This window comes from Berghia stephanieae, chromosome 5 (genome assembly GCF_034508935.2).
Source record: "Berghia stephanieae isolate SIO BIC M18660-M18661 chromosome 5, UCSD_Bste_1.3, whole genome shotgun sequence".
In the NCBI taxonomy this organism is placed as follows: Eukaryota; Metazoa; Mollusca; class Gastropoda; order Nudibranchia; family Aeolidiidae; genus Berghia; species Berghia stephanieae.
The window spans coordinates 19,452,829-19,474,088 of NC_088364.1; the positions used below are offsets into that span (position 1 = coordinate 19,452,829).

Genomic DNA, 21,260 nt, shown 5'->3' on the forward strand with positions numbered 1-21,260 from the left:
CAAATTACTTTCTTTTATCTCTGTTAGGTTGTTTAGGTTTGGCATGATCCAAGTAGTTCAATGGGACTTAACTCAAATACAAGCACACCTGGTTTACAGAGATTTTCTTTTAGACCCATCAAAATTCAATGTATATAGGGCTTTACAATTTTTTAAGAACTGATATCCAATATTGACCCATACAGAATATTGTTTATCACTTTTCAATAAAAGTGCAAATCTACAAACTTTTCCAAGAATAAACCAGTTAACTACTGATCACTGTCCATATGAATAAGGGCCCAGAAAAACCCCAAACTTTGACCTCATATGTCCATGAAACTACTTTATCAACTGAACAATCAAAATCTTGTCATGGCTTGGTTAGCTAGGATGTCGATGTCTCTTCTTAATTCATGACAAGAGGCACTAATATCTTATTATATATTTGGCAAATTGGATTTTTCGTAAAACTATGGCTCTGAAACTACTGGACTAATCGTCAATACATTTTGAATGGTGTGTACAAATGACATGTAAATGGTTTGCATGTATTATGAGATTGATTATAGACACTGTGATATTTTATCAAAATATCAAATTTGCTTAAGTCAAATCCCATCGAAATCATTTTTAACATGTGGGTTGTGTGTGTCAACCTTCCAGTTAGTGAGTATGACAATGAGGTGGGAATACTTGCATTGAATAGATACTGGGTAGTGATTCCTCTCATTACTTTGAATGTAATCAATTTCTTAAAATTTAAATGAACCCCTTTCAATTCTTAACATTCGGAAATAATTCTACGATAAGTGAGTGAAGTATATAAGATATCAGAAAATATCTCTACGGAGTTCTTTTATGAAGTCGAAAAATGTGTTGTCTATTATGACAACAGAAATTGAGTTCAAATTTTAATCAACATTTAAATAATAAATTTTGAGTTGATTCACTTATCATCATGTTCATTGAACCGACAGCTATGCTTGTTACTTAGAAGTGTTGCAAGAACCACAAAATTAAAAAAATTAAAAATAAATTAATCAATTCAAAAATAATTTTTTTTAAAAATCAAAATGTCATAATAATGATCCCTGGTAAAAGACGAAGATAACTGTATAAAACTAATTTTAAAATCAGTACAGAGAAACATTCACTACACTTGACTGAAGCAAGAGCTGAATAAGTGACTGATGCCACTGGCACCATTACATATTAACTTCCAGAAGTGTTGAATTTCTAAAACCAATGCTTGGAAAAAAAAAAAAAGAACTAAAAATTCTACATCGATGTGATAGCAAAAAGTAGTAAGAATGAATTACCTCAGTTCCAAATAGCACCTAGGGCGACTCCCAACAGCAAAGTAATCCACATTGGTGAGAATATCAATGCCATGGGGAAAAGTACCCTGAATGGATTGAAAGTGAAAGTGTCAAAGAATTTGTGGAGATATAGCTCACATCATTAAATAAATAAACAAAAATGAATATCAAAGCTAAAAAAAAAAAGAACAAAATACCAAACACGAAACCTTTTGGGTTCAAAACCCTTCTTCAGCCAACAACAAAATCGCTAGGTGAATTAGGGTAAAATTGTGCAAATTAGTGATGAAAGCACCAAATTTGGTACAAAGTAACTTGAGACCACTATTAATCGATGTTGATATAGAACCACATTGAGAAATTCCTCTAACAGTGTGAAATAGGGAGATGAAAATCCGCCTATATGAGCTATATTAAAACAAAGGGGCGTAATCCATGAAATATTTGTTGACAATTCGGCACTTTAAAAATATATTATTTTTAGCCCGTGTAAGCGGTTGATTATTTTGGTTTAAATAATTATAATTGTTAAAAATGTGACTTTATGTGATATAGGAGCCTTATGGGCCGGTAGTATAGCTTTATTATGAGGACTGGAAGGGGGGTGGTGGGAGAGAAGGAGATGGTGCTGTTGTCAGTTTTACTTGTGTTGTGTTGGTCGTCATCGTGGTGAAGATGATGGTGGAGGTGATGTTGGTGATAATGATGATGCTGATGAGGTGATTGTTGTAATAATAGTAGTGATGATGATGATGATGTTGATGAGGTGGTGGTGGTGCTGATCTTGGTAGTGATGATGATGATGATGATGATGATGATGATGATGATGATGATGATGATGATGATGATGATGATGATGATGATGACGAAGACGACGATGAAGATGATGATCAGGATGTTGTTGATGGTGTCGTGATGATGGTGGTGGTGGTAATGGTAGTGATGATCATGATGATGATGATTATGATGATGATGATGATGATGATGATGATGATGATGATGATGATGATGATGATGATGATGATGATGATGATGATGAGGTGATTATGGAGATAGTAGTATTGATAATGGTGATGGGGATGATGATGAGGTGGTTGTGATCGTGATAGCGATGATGATGATAATGATGATGATGATGATGATGATGATGATGAATATGGTAATGATGAGTTGGTGGTGGTGATAGTGGAAGTGATTATGGTGATGTTGGTAACTATTAATTTCGAAAATGAAAAATTTTCTTGGTGACGTATATTAACATTTTTAGATGATTAGGATCCAACAAAATCATATTTATTAGACAAATGACTGTGGAACACATTTTTCTTGGGAGACTTGAGAGAATTCAACAGTAGCCTTTTCTAGTTTATCCTGATCTCTTTGAATTATTTTAACGGCGCAAGATAAAGCCAATATCTCGTTGTCAGCTTTTTCAATGGCAGTGTGTTCAAGAAAACCATATGTTGTCTTATTGAAGGCTAAAAATGTTTCCTTTCCTGAGGTTAGCTGTCGAGGCCTGGTAGGACCGACTGGAGTGAACGTACGACTGGGTGCAACCTCTTTCACAGCATTCTTTGCTATACATCTTGATTAATTCTGACAATTTATGGAGTCTCTCTCTCTCTCTCTCTCTCTCTCTCTCTCTCTCTCTCTCTCTCTCTCTCTCTCTCTCTCTCTCTCTCTCTCTCTTTGATCTGTTCTATGCATAACAACTTGCAACAACCTAACAGAAAATATGAAAGAACAACTCTAAACAGATGTTATATTATGAGACTTCAGTAAATCATTTGATAAAGTCAATTACCATACTCTGGCTAGTAAACTGCGGAGATATGGAATCATGAGTAACGCACACGACTGGGTAATGGATTTTCTCACTAATCGTAAACAACTGAAAGAGCAATGTCAGGGTCAGCTCCAGTACTACAGGTGTGCCCCTAGGTACCGTACTGGGTCCCCTCTTGTTCCTTATCTACATCAATGATTGTCGCTAGGAACTCAACTGAGACTATTTGCGGATGACAGCCTTTTGTACAGAGCAATAAGGCTTAAGAAAGACTCAGAAATTCTTCATCGGGACTTTGATTTCAGAAAATTACCAACAAAAGGAAGATAATACACAATCCACCACAACTCACTATAAGAAGTCACCAAAGCAAAATATCTCGGAGTAATAATAAACAATCGCCTGACCAGGAAAGACCACATTGCAAACATATGCAGGAAAGCAAACTCCACCCCGGGATTCTTGAGAAGAAACCTCTATGGCTACAAAGTAACCATAAAAGAGAAATGCTATAAAGTTTATGTTAGACCAACACACGAGTAAAGCGGTAAGGTATGGGATCCCGATCACACCTCCGCAATTAGGTAAATAGAATCAATCCAAAAAAAGCTATAAAATTCGTTCAACAAAATCCTCAAACAAATCAAAGCCATATATGACACCCCATTTGGAACCATTGAAGGAAAGGAGAGAGAAGAATAAACTAAATGTATTTTACAAAGGTCAGAAAAACCAGGTCAGGTGTCAGTACACGGCCTCCAACAGAACATGAGGAAACCTGGCAAATCTATGAGGAAGTTTCAGCTTGAAGAGGAAGAAGAAGAAAAAGAAACAATTTCAGCAACAGCAAAACTAGAACTTTGTTTGTTTTGGTAATATTCAGCATTTTTTGATGTTCATAAAACGGACATGACAAATCTTTTGATAATGAACTCCCTGCGCAATCAAATCACCTTTTGAGAACATGGAGAAAATCTGGACATCGTTTATAATCTCTGCAGCCACGCGGATATTTTCGTTCATGTCTCTTGTCATTATTGAATGGAGGGAAGCGTCATCTTATTGTTGCAAAGCATACAACGTGTCCTATTTCTTGTGATAACGTCATCTGAGGGAAAACGCATATTCTGTCTCCTTGGACAGTCGGATGATGAGAGAATGTCTAGATCGGGATAATTTGACAAGTTTTCTTGTGATTACTCATTTTTCACAGCAAGCCTTCTGATTTTTTTTTTTTTTGGCCGTATATCAAAGCGATATAATTTGTGCCACTTGGTATAATTTTGCTTCAGTACCTCCAGTGTATCCTCAGAGCGGTCTTCAACAGACAAATCTAGCTTGTCACTATCATTTTCTAATCCGTTAAAAGTCTTAACACCATAGCTGGTAGAACGCTACGCTACAAAAGTCACGTACCATTGACCACAATATGTCCGCTTTGACAGAGCTGGGCATTCTAATTTTTTATTTTTAAAAATCTCTTGACAAATGAATCATTTTGACCAATCCACCCCAATACTGCATTTTGCCATTATATAATTGTTAGTAGTTAGTACAAGATTTAGTGCATTGTCAATGCCATGATTTAATGGGTTAAGTGACTTGATCAAGGGATTGTTGGTGCTGGGGATGGGGCGATGTTCATGACGGTGATGTTAAAGATGATGATACGGACATTTTCAACAATAATAACATAACTGTGTTGAATTAGTGTGACACATAAAATTGATGCTTAAGCGATATCTAGGTGCCCGGTATGCTGCTAATGATGATGACGATGATTATTATTATTATTTTTATTATTATTATTATTATTATTATTATTATTATTATTATTATTATTATTATTATTATTATTATTATTATTATCATCATCATGAGGTGGGTAAAAGGCGACAGAGTTCAAGTTGACACCGTTTCGTGACCTCGCCGACCCGAAAGTAGACGACACAACTAGCAACCGCAGAATGAGATGCATTGTTTACAGATATCTTCACATGAGCGGACGTATATTATTTTCAAATAATTCTAATTTAAAAAGACATTAAGAAAACAAAAATTATACTCTTAGAAAGCTATCGGAATATACAAAAGATATGAGAGGGGGAAAAAAATCAGTTTTTTTTTTGGTTTTTTTTTTTCGTATTCGTATTCGACCACCACAACTTTGATTTCTTCGATTTCACAATCTCATGTTCCGCGTTCCAATGCCGGTAAAATTTGAAATAACCAAATTGGTATACTTTTGGATTTAAAATAAAATACTTTTGAAAATTATGTTACTCTCTTGGTAAATGAATGAATTTGATAAGTTGTATGTTATGAATAAATGATGTTATATTTCCGATTTCGATTTAAGCAACAGTGTACATCTGTACTCGGTACCGATGACGTAGTCTGTGACCTTTTGACACCAAAGCAAAATGTCGATGTGAAGGCGGCAAATTTCATCACCACCGTGAATTTTTACACAATTTAAATTGCTAATATCTCAGCTCTTGGAGTAATGAGAAAGTGGTTCTATATCACAATTTAAACCTTAGAGCACGAACTTTTTTTCATTAAAAAATCATGCTTTCATCACAAATTTGCACAATTCGGGGTTTTTCTGTCCCTAATTCCCCTAGCTAAAAAGGTTTTGAAGAAGTGCTTGAGACCTATATGTTCTGTGTTTCGTATTTTGTGCTTTTTTTTTAGCTTTAATTTTCATTTTTGTTTATTCCTTTTTACAGTCCACAGCTTCTAGCAGTTAGTATCACTATCATTAAATAAACAAGACTTTATGAGGCTATGCGGTCTAGTGGTATGACACCCGCCTTCAATACGGAAGGTCTACAGTTGAGTCCCGCTCTCAGTGGCGCATAGTTGAGTCCTTGGAAAAGGCTCTTTACTGATTCTCTCACCATACTCAGGTGTGAAATGAGTACCTGGCCGTTAACAGCCTTGTCTCTGTCTGAAAAGATTGCAATATCACCTAACAGGTGTCACGTCTCATCCTACAAGTTAAGTGTTGCTGTTGGCTTGGGACCCCTTGAAAAGCTCTTTGAGCATGTTTAAAGGATATTTCACTTTATAAATGCTCTAGTTTTTGTTCTTTTTTTAAGAAGAACAAAGACAAGAAACTATCTCAAAAGTTAAGTAGTCATGTGAGGGTAATAAAAAGCAATTAATAATATTGTATTTTATTAATATGTTTTCTTAAAGCTATGGGCATGTAAACGTATTGAGCAATAACACATATCAAAAAAGATGAGATGAATTTTATTGATCTTTAAGGAAATTGCAATGTGTTATATTTATGACTTATGCTATTAAGATAGAACCAACCAAAAAGTGAGTACGGATAACCATTGAAAAAGTTTGTACATCCATTCCATCAAACAACGCTCACTCACACTTTCTTTGTGATTTGCCGAAAAGATTTAAAATACATTTGTCTTTTGCAACTTTGTTAAAGAAATAAATCCATAAAAAGGAAAAAAATGGGTTCAAAAAAATCTTCAGACAAATACAAAGCAAAATGTAAAGCTCTGTAGAGTACTGTACACATGCTTTACGTAATAAATTGCATTAATGTTTATCTTGAACTTTTTTGGTTCAACTTTTTTCACTTCATCATAGAGCTTATGCTAACCTTGTTATAGCAAGGGGTGGATGCCTATCCTTAAAACCCGTGTAGCAGTCGGTCTCCTTTAAAAATGGATTTAGCAGAGGCATAACTTGTATATTTTCTTCTCTCCTCTAGCGACCTTTTTATGCATATTTTTGTGAAGAAGAAGAAGAAGAAGAAGAAGAAGAAGAAGAAGAAGAAGAAGAAGAAGAAGAAGAAGAAGAAGAAGAAGAAGAAGAAGAAGAAGAAGAAGAAGAAGAAGAAGAAGAAGAAGAAGAAGAAGAAGAAGAAGAAGAAGAAGAAGAAGAAGAAGAAGAAGAAGAAGATTTGTCATAATTGTAATTTCAAAATTACAGTCCATGCTGCTTTTCAGAAGAGGAGAAGAGAAGAGAAAGAGAAAGGAATAGATTGATCCAAGAGTTGAATATGAATACATCATAAATTCTCACCTGTCTTCCAACATTCTCTTGAAAAGCAGCTGATGCAGCTCTCCTAACATTCACTTCTCTATCAAACAAGGATACAATGATTAGACAACTGAGGAGACAAACAAATGCCAAGTGTTAAGATGTTTTCACTGCTTTATAAGATTTAATTCAACTAATATATTTTACCATCTATTTTTACTCTACTGGTCGTAATATTTTTTTCATCCACCATATTTTATGCATAGTTTACTATTCTGCTCTATTCTGCAAGCCCTAAGTTACCAAGCAAATGCAGCATTTTTGTAAACATTCCAAGATCTTATTACAGAAAGGATGTGCTTATTTTTTTCCCTCTGCCATCTATCTGGGTTTTTAAATGATGTATTTGTGTTTAAATTGTTTTTAGTTGTTGACTGAAGAAGGGTTCTGAGCCCGAAACGTTCCGTGTTTCGTAATTTGTTCTTTTTTCAAGCTGCTATATTCATTTTTGTTTATTCTGTGTTAACTCTTTAAGATTCAACCCGACAAAAACCGACAACGGCATAATATTCATGGGCGGGGTAGTCAAAACTGGCCTCAGTAAGTAAAATCCAATCGTTGTGGAGGAAATGACAGGCCATGTCACTGCCGCAGGTGTTTTCAGCTTTGATTTTTATAAATTTGCCGACAGAAAAGAAAATACGTTTCAGAAATTGCGATTTAAATCCTATTTTATTTGCGGGTGAAAATCATTGACATTGCACTTTGTTTGGTAAAAATCGGTAAAAAATTACGACTTTGGTGATGAAAAATGACTTTGAAGACCATTATTGTAAACTTTTAAAAATATTATGAATAATTTATAACTCCCTTATTTGTGGGTCGATTTTGTCATTCGAGGTATCAATTTTATTGTAATAAAGAGATAGGAACTTCAGAGTTATTTTTTCTGATGCGAAATTATTACTTTGTAATTTTAGCACCAAGAAAAATAGTCGGTAAACAAATTTGTTACACCTCTTTGATAGACCGCCGGGGTCCGTTCGTGTAGAATTGTGAATCAAGCGTCTCAAAGTCTTCGACCAATCACAGGCTATCTATCCAGCTGGCCGAAACAAAGACGCTTCTCCCCGTCGATGTATTACGCTATTGTTATGCAAGGAATATAACACCTTATGGAGTAGGCCTAAAAGCAAAAATCTAAAAGTAAAAAATATAATTCTGAGGAATTTGAAAGTCACATTGCTGAAATCAGCTTGAAAAAAGAAGTACATTGTCTTTGTTTCATAAATATCAGTTTGAAAACCAACTGTTTTACGATAAATTTGATTTCAAAAATTTCTTTTGTTTATTTTAGCTTTTTAGCAACTTTTTTATTTATCGCCGATTTTCTTGATTTTTATATCATCTTTATATTCATTGAGACGAGATCATTGATATACTTTTTGTTTCAAAGTAACTAGAACATAATTTGGCTTTTTTACCTATCGACCATGCCTGGATAATTTATTCAACAACGTGGCGATGACACGCAACTATTCCATGCCGTCTTCCACGCATCGACGATGATTCAATTCATTGTTGACGGCTGTTGACACGTGAGCTGCCAGAACGACCATCGTTGAAGGGTCAAGATGCTCAGTAGCCAATCGTTCTTCGTCAAAAAATTTATGAACTCACGAGAACAAAAGTTTGAAATTGGTGATGGACGGACTATGAAATCGTTTCTGGCGGAGTTTAGCTGAGTGACCGTAGAAACGAAAAGGCGACTACAGAATCAAAGTAGGCTTATACCATCAAAGGATGTCTACATGATTGACATGGCCATATAGGGAACTCATTATCTACTCCCCCAAAAAGAATCTGAACACGAGAGGGTTAAGATGTAATATTTTTTGACAGCTTGTCTAGTCCATTAATCAAGAATGTCACTTTGTAATTACATTTTTTAAAACCCTGAAAATTAATACAACATATCACAATTTGTTTAAAACTCTAATCTCATGCAACTTCACTGGTAATAACAATAATTTATGCTTTATTACTAAGTGGTAAATATCAGTAAAGTTCTGCACACTCATCTACAAACAAAAATCCATCAAAATGTCAGAATAATGATGCCCAGCAAAAGATAACTGTATAAAAATGATAAAAATCATTCTAAATTGACCCTCGAATTTAATTTTTAAAAGTTAATTTCGACCTTCTAAACATTAATCTGTAAAAAATTCTCAAGTTAGATGTGAGAGTGAGTGCCAGAAATTCTGGAAGCAGATTTCTGACTAAAACCAGAAAAGTGACATTCCTGCAATAATCTCTGATGAAATTTTGAAAATTATTCTGTGAGACATAGTCAATAAATTTTTGTAAAAATATTACCACTAACTTGTTATAGCAAGTTGAATAAATAACAAATTATTCAACATTATATTTCATATCATAAACTCACTTGGCGATTTGTTGGACATATGGATTAATTTCTTTTGGCTCATAAGCCCTTGCAAAAGCCCAGCACACATAACACGCAGCATCCCTCACATGAGCTCCTATAGAGAAATTGCCTCGCTTTTCATCATAGTTCAAGGCTTTGATGATGACTGGCACCACTAGGAAATGAAACGAACATTTTTAAAAGCAAATAAAATCAAATATATATATATATATAAGTAACATCTGTTGGACACTCATTTTTGCATTACCACTTTTAACAATATTTGGGGGTCCTGTTACCTTAGTTGGTAGAGCACTCACTTCACACACAATGGGACCAAGATCAATCCCGGGTGAAGTCGAGATTTTTTTTCCAACCTCCTTGTCCACCTAGCAGTGATTGGGTAGCTGGGTCTGTTAGATCTGGTAGAAAGTACTTACAATATACTAGCATCCTATCAAAAGGTAACAAGCAATTGCTATTGTCCGTTTCATACCATGGAAAATGGGATAAACTCTGGCTTCTTGGACCTAATGGCTCTGAAGAACTACTCTAACAATAATCGCCATCTCTTGTTAACACCTGGGTCAAGATTTTAAAAGATTTACGACCTTGCTCAAACCTTTGGTTACTTTTCATGCTCAACATTACTTGCCAGTACAAAAGGAATACTTAAGAGACAACCTTACTATATTCTTTTTTAGTAAATGTTCAAAGAACACAGACCGAGTGAGAAAAAAGATTTATCTACATTGAGTTTTATTGAAATCATAAGTCATTTCGATAATTTGGATTACATTTCTTCAACCATTAAAAAAAGATCCACCATAAATTTCACAGAAAAACATATCTCACCATCTTTAAGTCTCCCAGGCAAAAGAAGACCTCTGCGACCAAGCTCTGCCAAGGCCAAGCAACCTGATGAAGGAATTTTTTAAAAGTTGAAACTTGTTTCAGTCTATCAATAGTAAACTTTAAAACAAATGTCTGAAGAAGCTTGACTTTGATTTAATCAACAAGTGTAGTTTTTAAACGAGGTTAAAGGTGTTATTCCTACAACTCTGCTGCTGCCGCTGGTACTTCTACTTGTGCTGCTGCTGGTACTACTTATACTGCTGCTGCTGCTATTACTGTGACTGCTACAGCTACAGGCATTTCTACTACAGCTACTACTACTACAGCAATTACTACTTCTACTACTACTACTACTACTACTACTACTATTACTACCTCTACCACCACGACTACAACTACTACTTCTACTGCTACTCCTAATACTACTACTACTACCACTAAAACAACAATAAAAGTAGAACAAGTAAGGAATGCATTACAAATGAAACTCAACGACCATACCTCCATGCCAGGCCCCATCGGATTCTTGGTAACTAAAAAGGTCAAGGACAGAGCCAACAACATCATCTGCTAGCTCACAAGGAAGGCGTCCAGTCACTCGACCAATTCTGAAAAAATACATGAAGAATTGCAGATTTCCATAATCCTTTAATAAATAATACTACATGAGAATTGTGACATTTCTTAGATCAGAAATTATTTTTGATTGTTTTATTTTACAACTGAAGATTTTTTTTCTTTAATTAAAAACTCCATCCAGCCTTAACACCAGCATAGCTGGAATTTATCAAATTTTCTGTAGCAATTAAAGAAGAGTAAAAACTGCTTATCAACCTTTGGATATAACGCTAGTTTATCACAAAGTACTTTCAACCAGATCTACGAGATCAACCTACCAAATCACCAAAAAGTCCATATTTCCATTTCTAGAAACAGGACAGAAAAGTTCAAATACACTAAACATCATAACTTCAAGGATGAATAAGGCAAGTAATAAGAAAGTGGGAAAGCGAGAATATCCTTTTTGAGAAGAAACAAGATCTGCTAATTGCTGAAGCTTCATTCTTAAACAATCTTCTCCCCTTGACTGTACAAATCAATATTAAAAAAAAAAAATTAAAGAAAAAAAATATTTAAAAAAATAATTCAAAAGCTAGTGCCCCTTTAGTAAACTATGGCAGTGCATAACGCTTGTCTGGGTTTCATATGTACAACAATAATCTAACCACTAGGATTCTTTAACCTTAATAACTCTTACCCTTTTGCAGCAGTCCACCTGACAACTGTTTCTTTGTCTTTTAAATGGACAAGCATGCATTCTGAATATGATAAGAAGAGAGAAAAAGATAAGAAAAAAAACATAAAACAAACCATGGTATAAAAAAAGATATTCTGAAATTGTAAAGTCCCCTTCAACGTTGTAGTGTTAATATTTTAATGAAAATAAATTCTCAAGTCCCAAAGATTTAGATGTCATGTCTAAGCAAGTCATAATTTGACTATTATCCAAATTTCCTTCAACTCATTACCAAAATCTTAAAGGGAGAAAATTATTTTCTATTTTCTCAACCCCCCTCACCCTTCCCCCTATTAACTAAGCAAACCAAAACAAAAGCTGTCCTAAGTATTTACTATAATACAATCTCAATTTGGACTCACCTATGACGCTTTCAATCTCCTCTGGCACATCAATGTCTTCATCATTTTCCACCATCAGCTCTCTATTCTCTCCCCCTTGACTAGCCTCTGTGACTCCTCCACCCAAGTTGGCAGCTAACGACCGACTGCCTCTCTGGTATCTGTTCAGAAAAAAAAAAGGGGAAAAAAAAAAATGAGACCAACCACATCAAAATGGTATTATGTCAGTATGGTTTAAATTTAGATACAATAAAAAATTGAATTAAAAATTTTGAAAAAATATGAGAACTGGGTTGAGTTCTTGTGCTTTATTGAGGGTAATGTATAATATTTCTTAAAACATAACATAACATATCATAATAAGGGTTTCTTCGGTCAAAGGCGTTTAAATACCCTGTGGAAAATAAAAACAAGAGGAAAGATTCAGGTCATCATTTACATCATAAGCAATAAAAAATATATCGATTAAAAACTTATTCATCAAATTCATATATTATTGGATATATATACATATATATATATTGGAGCTCCCTGCATTCATGAAATATTTAAACTTCTGCAGTCTTTGGTTATAAATAAGTGATCTGAAACAAATGCCAAAAATATTGGGATTGCGGGTACCAGGTGCATACCATACAAGTTATCATGCTTTTGAAGGCAAACAATGCTGCCCTAAGCTTTTGAAAAATTAAAAGCAATAAGGTAGTATTTAAGCCCAATTTATCTACAAAGACAAAGAATACGGATATCGTAACAACCATCGCTGTCACCTCAAATTCATCCAATTTGTAATTTATGTCTTATTCATTTTCCTGTCCTTTGATACAGTAGAAACTCGAAATGACCACAAAAGTCATCTTTGTAGATAAATTGAGAATTACATTCTACTTTTCATGCAAGTAACGAGTTGGAAAATAAATCTGGAAAATTGAAAATCAGTTGAAAGAATACCAACCTCCAGCTTGCTATTCTAACTTTCATGAAGGTAAGACCAAGCCGATGCACCAATTTGCCCACCATCTTGCGAATTACACAATCTCCCTTCTCTTGCAGGTTAGATCCCAGTGTCACATTTAAAACAACTGGGGCTGTCAAAGCATCGGTCAAGACAACATAATGAATTGGGAAGGTTTGAAAAAAAGTTATTTTAAAAATGTATCAATTTTGAGAATACTATTTCAAAAATGTAAGTTTTAAAATCTGCAGCTATAGAAACAAAAAATTATCAAAGCTTTTCCTGTTAAGTCATTCCACTTTTAACCGTGATAAATGTTCAGGTTATGGCATTTATGAATTCATTCAAAAAAAAAAAAAAAAGCAACTTAAGAAGATATTTAAAACTATAATTATTTAAAACTATTTGTATAGGAAATACATGGGCAATCATCATAAGTAATAAATAAATAAGCTCAGCCTGGAATAACAAAAATGGACCTGAAATTCATCCATTTCATGAGAAAATAAAAATCTATGATTAATGTTCCTTTTTTTCTAAATGTTTTTTATAAACTTCTTTTACGTTAACTTTAGTCAAGGCATCTTACATTCCATGAGATCCCCATAAAGATGACTGACCCTCTGTCTCCCTGACCTTAACTGATCCAAGATCCACTGTACATGTTTGAACACAAAAATTATTTCCACCTACCGTATGGTAAAAGGTCCTCTCTCTTTCCATTCTTGAAGAGTTGAGCAAGGGTAGCTATCACACCACATAACTGATTTCTGCCACTGCCTGATTGACCTGAGAAGTATCAAATTATTATTTTAGATTTGTCCTATAACGAAAATTCTGCATTTGTCACACAACATTGTTATTGTTGGAATGAAGGTTACGTGTTCTTTATTTACAAGTCTGATAATCCATAATGTTATGATTTGTAATGGAAAAACTCTCGATCCAATACACAATGTCCTAAATCATAATTTCAAGAAATAAGCCCATAATCAACATTTTGGTTATCATACATCAATAAAAAAGTAGGCTAGAGAGAATGCTTTACAAATGAAATTCTAAATATATGAGGCAAGCATATTGATTCCAAATGTTATCAAGCAACACATTGACAACAGAAGAAACAGAAGGTGACAATAGAGCAACTTCTGCCGTGTGCAGTGCAGTGCCTTGGTAAAGTCCTAAATATAGCTGAGAAGTGAAAGAGAACCTTACAATACACATTAACTAATATTTGACAACACAATAAAAAAGGCCAAATTATAGGCAATGGAATTTATGTTCCATATGGCTTGTTCAGGAGATGGTGGAAGTATCATGTGAAAATATAGTTATGCTGTATATAAAATCTAATAAAATTTACAGGAAGCTTGTTTGATGATGGATAACATCCAATCCAGTGACTGAGGCAAAAGCTCTTGTTTGACATCCGTCCGCGTTAGAAAACGAGCCAGGAGGTAAGCTGCAGCATCTCGACACTTGTCGCTGACAGAGAGATAAATCTGTGAAAAAAATAGAGACAAATTTGGTTTGGTCACACTCAAAGTAGGTGCACATATCTTCAGGTCTCATAAGCGAACACAATATGGACTTGATTTAACATAGTTAAAATGGACAATATTTTGCACTGGTGTAAGAGTATTTCCATTAATACAAACGAAAAAGTGAAAATGGAGAGGCTTCGTATGGGAACAAAACAGACAATGGACGTTTCGGGTACAAACCCTTCGTCAGCACAACAATGCACAAATTAACATGGAAAACAAATAAAATAAAGTAAAATGCAAAATAACTTGTATAGTCTGTTTCCATTACAACAATGAGCCCATGTAACTTTGGGTTTTCAGACCTCCAAATAAGTACATGTCGGTCACAACAGAATGGCTTGCATCACATAGCAACAAAGCACTTAAGAATAATACATCTCACATATATATCTATTGCAAATTTGATATTTGAAGGAAGGAAAAGTAAACAGTTTACAGTAATGATGAGGTTCGATATAAGTGTTGGATTTCCACTTTATCATTTACCATGTTGATATCTATGAAATGTAAAAGGCCAACCTCATTCATCTGTGCTTAGTTACCTTAAGCTCCTATTCAACTTTACCACTGTTTTAATCATCAGATAATCTAATAATGTAAATATAAGTAAAATTGTAAATAAAATTAATACTCTATATAAAATTAGTCTTAGTCAAATTTAAATAGTTCATAAATTAGCGCTAAAAACAATTTAAAATGCTGAGATTGCTAAAAATGGACTTCTTTATAAATCCATTAACTGCCATTTATCAGGATGGTGAATAAAGAAAAAAGCCAGTATCCAGCATCAAACGCCAGGCACTCCTTTGGAAACCTCAGGAGAAACAAATAAATGATGGAAAGACCAAGTAGCATTTGGAGGTGAAACACAGGCTGAACTGAAGGAGAAAGGGACAACATGAAAGGAAGTGGAGAGGGCAGCCCAAAATTGTGCCCAACGGAGGAGGGTCCTTGATGACCTATCGTCCTGGAGGAATGAAAGGTAAGTAAGTAAGTAAGTAAGTAAGTAAGTAAGTAAGTAAGTAAGTAAGTAAGTAAGTAAGTAGGTAGGTAGGTAGGTAGGTAGGTAGGTAGGTAAGTAAGTAAGTAAGCAAGTAAGCAAGTAAGTAAGTAAGTAAGTAAGTAAGTAGGTAAGTAAGTAAGTAAGTAAGTAAGTAAGTAAGTAAGTAAGTAAGTAAGTAAGTAAGTAAGTAAGTAAGTAAGTAAGTAAGTAAGTAAGTAAGTAAGTAAGTAGTAAGTAAGTAAGTAAGTACACGTTCCACACACAATTCATTAAATGCATAATTTGTTACGACATGATTTTTACCTTACAAATAGCCATGATTCTATCCATCGTTTTCATTTTGACATCCTGGTCCCCCTGATCATGAGAATTGTCCAGTCGTTTGAGATCAAATGGAATCATGCAGACAATGGACATCCATAACAACAGCATGTAACGGGTCTCCCAAAGCTGGGAAAATCAAACAAACAACAATGCCATGTCTGACATCAAAGAAAATAATTTTCAACTTGGAATAAATATTGATTAATCTGTTAAGCAGCACTTCATTGTTGTTATTATTATTATCATTATCATCATCATCATTATCATTATTATTTTTTTTATTACTATTATTATTATTACAGTCGACTTCACTTAAACGCCCAAACTCGAAGTTCAGGTGAGTGTGTCAATTAAGCAGAGTGTGCGAATAAGTGGAGAAGCTAAAAAACAAAATCTAAGCACCAGCTTGCAGGTGCCATTTATTTATGTAGGAAATTCCTCTCTGAACTTACTACAGGCTTCAGATCTTCATGTTCACGATATGACCTCATTATAATTTTTTGTTTAATTTTGGGGGTTTTTTTTTCTTTTGTTGTTGTTGTTGGTTGTTATTGTTTTTTTCTCTCTCTTTTTTTTTTCTTTTTCATGTTTTATCGACAGCGAAATGTGACATTGTTGTTTGTAAGAATAGTAATCTTGAAGCATTGATTGATTTCTATTCTGTTCAAGCTGTTTATAAACCCTTGTCTTCAACCTTTAAAATAAACGAAAAAAAAATATATAGTATTATATGAGAACAAATACTACTGACCTGATAATTTGCTGGATCTTGTGCTTCTAGCAGTGCCAGTAAAGGCTCCATATCTGTTACTTCATGAGGAAGGAGCCTCACCACATGCTTGAACCCACGCATCTTGGTATCAAAATTACAAAAGAAATGAAAAGTATTTTGCAAAAATAAAAAGGTAAAATCTTTACCAAAGACTATAGGTGTAAAAGGAATCAGAGATCAATATGAAGTTGACAACGAAACTTTATGGCCCGTTTCATTAAAAAAAAATATAAATAAATAGATAAATTATAAAGTGAGTGCTATTGTTTCAGATTACTGATTGAGGTGAGGACCCAACATTCATTTGTTAAATCAGTGCATTATAGTTTACAATCTGCGGATTCTTTTCAAAAATAGTCATGGTCATCATTTTTTGTTTAATGGTGATAAAAGCCAATAATTTCCTACTCCATTTACACATTCCTGTAACTTTAAAGTTAATTGAAATGTTGCTATAAATCATGATATCCATACATTTTGTTACGAAGCTAGAGTGTAATATTTGAAATACAGGGTCACATTATTCAATCCACATTGATGTTCTAAATCCATGCCTGTACATATTTTTTCAATAAGGCATAATAACACCATCCAGTTCCATCTATGTGATATTTACTTTTGAATCTGAGACAGACTGACTTATTGAACAGGAACTGAACTTTAATATTGGGCTCATCGCTTTGCAGTAAAAAAAAATTGATAACAGAGCAATGTGTGCCTGTTGTGGCACTTTTATGGTGTGGTGGCAACACGTTTTGTGTGCACTGATCTAAAGATAAAGTCCCTTTGGATAGGCAGTTGGTCAATTGCCAGCTACTTTCCATCAAATCTAAATTAGATCACGCTATCAAATCAGTTAATGTATTGCTTTAAAAAATCAGCCTTGAAACAGATTCAAACCTAATTTGTTTGCGTGTCCATCCAATGCTTTATAAAATGGTAGAAAATGTTCAAAATATACAAAAGGGGTATTCATTCTTTATAATATGAAGAGAACAATGAAATATAAGTGAAACACTACCTTGGTCACCAAATACAAGTAACTAAATGCTTGCTGAATGACAGGCTTTGGAGAATCAGGGTCGGTGGCAGTCTTCAGCAGTGTACTGAGTATTTCCTCTGCACGAAGAAAAACAAGTCACAATCAGCAAATATATTTTGATAGTACAAATATCCAGAAGTGATTTTTTTTATTCTATTATTTTTGTGCACTTTTATTAATTCAGGATCTTTGTATTTACTTCAAACACAGATCATATTTATTCCAATGACAAGCTACTTTAAATTCCTTTCTAATTATTAATTAATTTCAGCTATATTATACAAGATGAAAACATTTGATTTTATAAATCACAATTTCATGATGTGCTCTACTATCTCCCCCCCCCCCCCCCCCCCCCCCCCCCCCCCCCCCCCCCCCGCCCCCCCCAAATAAAGAAAAGAGAAAACAAATAAATTCAGCCTCTCGTGCAATACCTAGAAAGATGAGATGGAAATTAATGTATCCGTTGTTGAGATAAATACACCACCCAACCCCCTCAAAAAAGTTCTTTATCTTCAAGTGAAGTACTCCTTGCAAGCAATAACACAAAGCAAGCGGGAACAAGATCTTTTTCTCACTTCAGACAATCCGTGTGGAATATTCAAGAGCATTTAAATGAGAAATCCCTGAAAACGTTTTAAACACATTTCTATTACTATTAATGTAACATTTTTGAGCTGTTTAAATCAGTCTTCTTTCTTCGTAATGTATTTATGTTTGAGTGGACAAGGGGTGTTAGGGGGTCAAAGAATAATATGATATGATTAAGCCAAGATTCGAATCTAATTCATGCGTGAGGGTCGATTGCTTTACCTATCAAGTGATCAGGACCTCACAATTCTTAACTCAATGAAAAGAGAGATCGCTCAATCTAAGGCTCATAACCACTTTCCTATGGTTATAATGCTTTGTCTTATATACCATATTATCCCCCCCCCCCTTTCCCCTGTCTTATAAGCTCATGCGCTATCTAAATTTTTATTATGAATTAAATCCTGATTTAAATCTTTATATTATAGACCAAAGTTTGATTTTATGCTTAGACGTCTATCCTACAACCTCTTCTTCATCAAACTCCATTTCTATCGAAGATTTGACTGCACAAATGTATGTCTTTGGATGCTAATCAAAAACACTTACCAAGATAGGGATCAATGAGATGAGGCTGCTCCTGGTAATCATCAATGATGACTGAAATAAAATAGAATATTAGATATAAACTATAGATATGCTATGCGCGTAGTGGCATTTTTTTTTCATACTTATTCATAATCAAGGTGCTTTACTCCCTTAAGCTCCTCGGTGTAGCATCTCTTTCAATTATTTTTTACACCATGGATCTTTAGTCAGGCATTTATATGTTCAATTTGTCAATTTATAGTAGTAGCATCTTAAAAACTCTAGAACAAACCTTGATAGATTAGTGAAAGTTTAAAATTTCCTAACATGGCCATTGTTTTGGTTCTCCATTGCCATTTTGTTGTTAAAGTATTGAAAGGGAGTGCAAAGCAGTCCTAGGATTTATTTTTTTTATTACTATTAGGGTTAGCTAGAGGTTTTATCTAGTAAAGTTAAAGGTCCTAGGGTGTTTGTTTTTCCTATTACGGTTAGTTAAAGGTATAAGTATAAGGTTTCATTTTTTCTTAGGGTTAGTTAAAGGAATACTTGGATTGTTTCCCTTTGCTTGAGGAGCTTAAGGATGGCCTCCCAAATTGACAGGTAGATCTAATAAAAGTTTGTTGATGTTGTAATTGCTGTTGGTGTTGTTATCATTATTAAATTATCCTCATAATTGACATTCTTTCATGGCCAAAATGCCATCTGAGGTAATGAAGTATGGCAATAGCAGGAGCAGGAGCAGTGACTTGCAACAAGTTGGGTATCTAATCTAATTTTTTTATTTTTTTTTAAATCATACCGAGAATAATCATGACAGAGATGGTAAGCATGAATGAAATAGATCTCATAGGCTTCACAGTGTTGGTGTTGTGTAAAGTAGTAGAGAGTGGAGTGGAAACCATGAAGAATACGATTAAGAGTAAGAGTAAGAGGAAATGGAAGACAGGAACAATCTGATATGAGAGATGAGTTTCTTTAAGAGTGGCAAAAGCGGTTTTTGTTACGTTGAGTGGACAGTGACAGTTGCTTGCTATCCTTTAAATATGATTCAAATCTATCAATGCAAAGTACTTATCATCATTCGCTTTTACTTTTAATGGGTTGTGGTTGTGAAGGTACAACTCTCTTTAAATAAAAACGATCGGAAAAATAAAAATGAACTCACAGTGGAATCTTTCCTCTGATGATTCCACAGCTATGGAGTCTTTCCAAATATCATTAAGACCAATGATAAGCTTTTTTACTTCTTCAGCTTCGGTAAAATGTTCATGGATCAAACACTTTTCCTTTTCATCAAGCAATCCATCTCCACTGCCTTCAGTGGAACTGGTGTTTGTCGGCACGGCAGTCGCCATCTTGGATTATGAGTAAACAAACTGAAATAGTAACTGACAGCTGCTTCTCAGTCATTCGCATTTTTCACCTCTTACTAATATTCCATAAAAGTACGAGTGACCTTTATCGTGTTGCAACAAGACCAAGCGACAGAAAAGTTAAAGCATAAAAATGCATTAGATACGTGTATCTATGTTTTCGTTTTACCTGTGCCACCTTACAATGCTCAGCTCCTCCTCCTCCTTTCGTTGTTGCTGTTGATTTTGTTAATGCTGTTTCTTAGTTCTATGTACTCATAGCTCAAAAAAAAAAAAAAAGAAAAACAAAGAAATTAGTCCTTCAGCCATGCGGCCCATGAAGCCGAAGTTTATCCTGGATTCTATAGCGTGGAAACGGACAATAACAATTGCCTGCTAGCCTTTTGACAGGTCGCTAGAAAAGTATCGTCAAAGACAAAAGAGAATGAAAACTCTGAGGCGATGAGGATTCGAACACACGACCAGACAGTTATGGCAACTCATTGAGGTCATGAGGTGAATACAGAAACACCATGAAATCGTTGTTTTGATTTTGTTTGTTTTTTGTTTTGCTTTTTGTTTTTTGGGGGTTTTTTTTGTGGGTTTTTTTTTGTGTGTTTTTGTTGTGTTTTTTTTTTTTTTTGTTTGTTTGTTTTTGTTTTTCTTTTGTTTTTGTTTTGTCCAATCCACCATTCACAAATTTTTAATTTATATATACATTACTCGGGTGTGAATGGGTACATATCTGACTATTCAGGGTGTAATGGGGCGTCTAAAAGACGACTGAAATTAGTGCTATACAGCCTAGGAGAGAATAAATGAAGCATTGTGAAGCGAGTAAAATGTGGTAAATCAGGTACAAATAAATTGACAGCAATAATTTATCACTTATATATGATCTATAATATACGTCTCAATATTTTTTCTATATATCTATCTATCTATCTATCTATCTATCTATCTATCTATCTATCTATCTATCTATCTATCTATCCCTCTATCTATCTATCTATTTATCTATCTATCTAATCTATCTATCTATCTATCTAATCTATCTATCTATCTATCTATCTATCTATCTATCTATCTATCTATCTATCTATCTATCTATCTATCTA

The 21,260-nt window shown here is 34.2% G+C and overlaps 1 protein-coding gene across 1 annotated transcript in view; it reads right to left on the reverse strand.

The window, feature by feature from the left end:
- Positions 1–20,163, reverse strand: part of LOC144972552 (tubulin-specific chaperone D-like) — a 45,209-nt gene extending 25,046 nt beyond the window's left edge. Inside the window, exons 1-15 of the mRNA XM_078913888.1 lie at positions 19,956–20,163; positions 18,812–18,862; positions 17,651–17,748; positions 16,609–16,710; positions 15,837–15,983; positions 14,347–14,485; positions 13,677–13,772; positions 12,984–13,116; positions 12,050–12,189; positions 11,649–11,709; positions 10,892–10,998; positions 10,391–10,453; positions 9,554–9,710; positions 7,147–7,234; positions 1,302–1,387 (exon numbers count right to left, since the gene is read on the reverse strand). Of these exons, the coding sequence (XP_078770014.1) occupies positions 1,302–1,387; positions 7,147–7,234; positions 9,554–9,710; positions 10,391–10,453; positions 10,892–10,998; positions 11,649–11,709; positions 12,050–12,189; positions 12,984–13,116; positions 13,677–13,772; positions 14,347–14,485; positions 15,837–15,983; positions 16,609–16,710; positions 17,651–17,748; positions 18,812–18,862; positions 19,956–20,145 (1,658 nt within the window). The 5' untranslated portion in view covers positions 20,146–20,163. The remainder of the gene's footprint in view (positions 1–1,301; positions 1,388–7,146; positions 7,235–9,553; positions 9,711–10,390; positions 10,454–10,891; positions 10,999–11,648; positions 11,710–12,049; positions 12,190–12,983; positions 13,117–13,676; positions 13,773–14,346; positions 14,486–15,836; positions 15,984–16,608; positions 16,711–17,650; positions 17,749–18,811; positions 18,863–19,955) is intronic.
- Between the last annotated feature and the right edge of the window lie 1,097 nt (positions 20,164–21,260).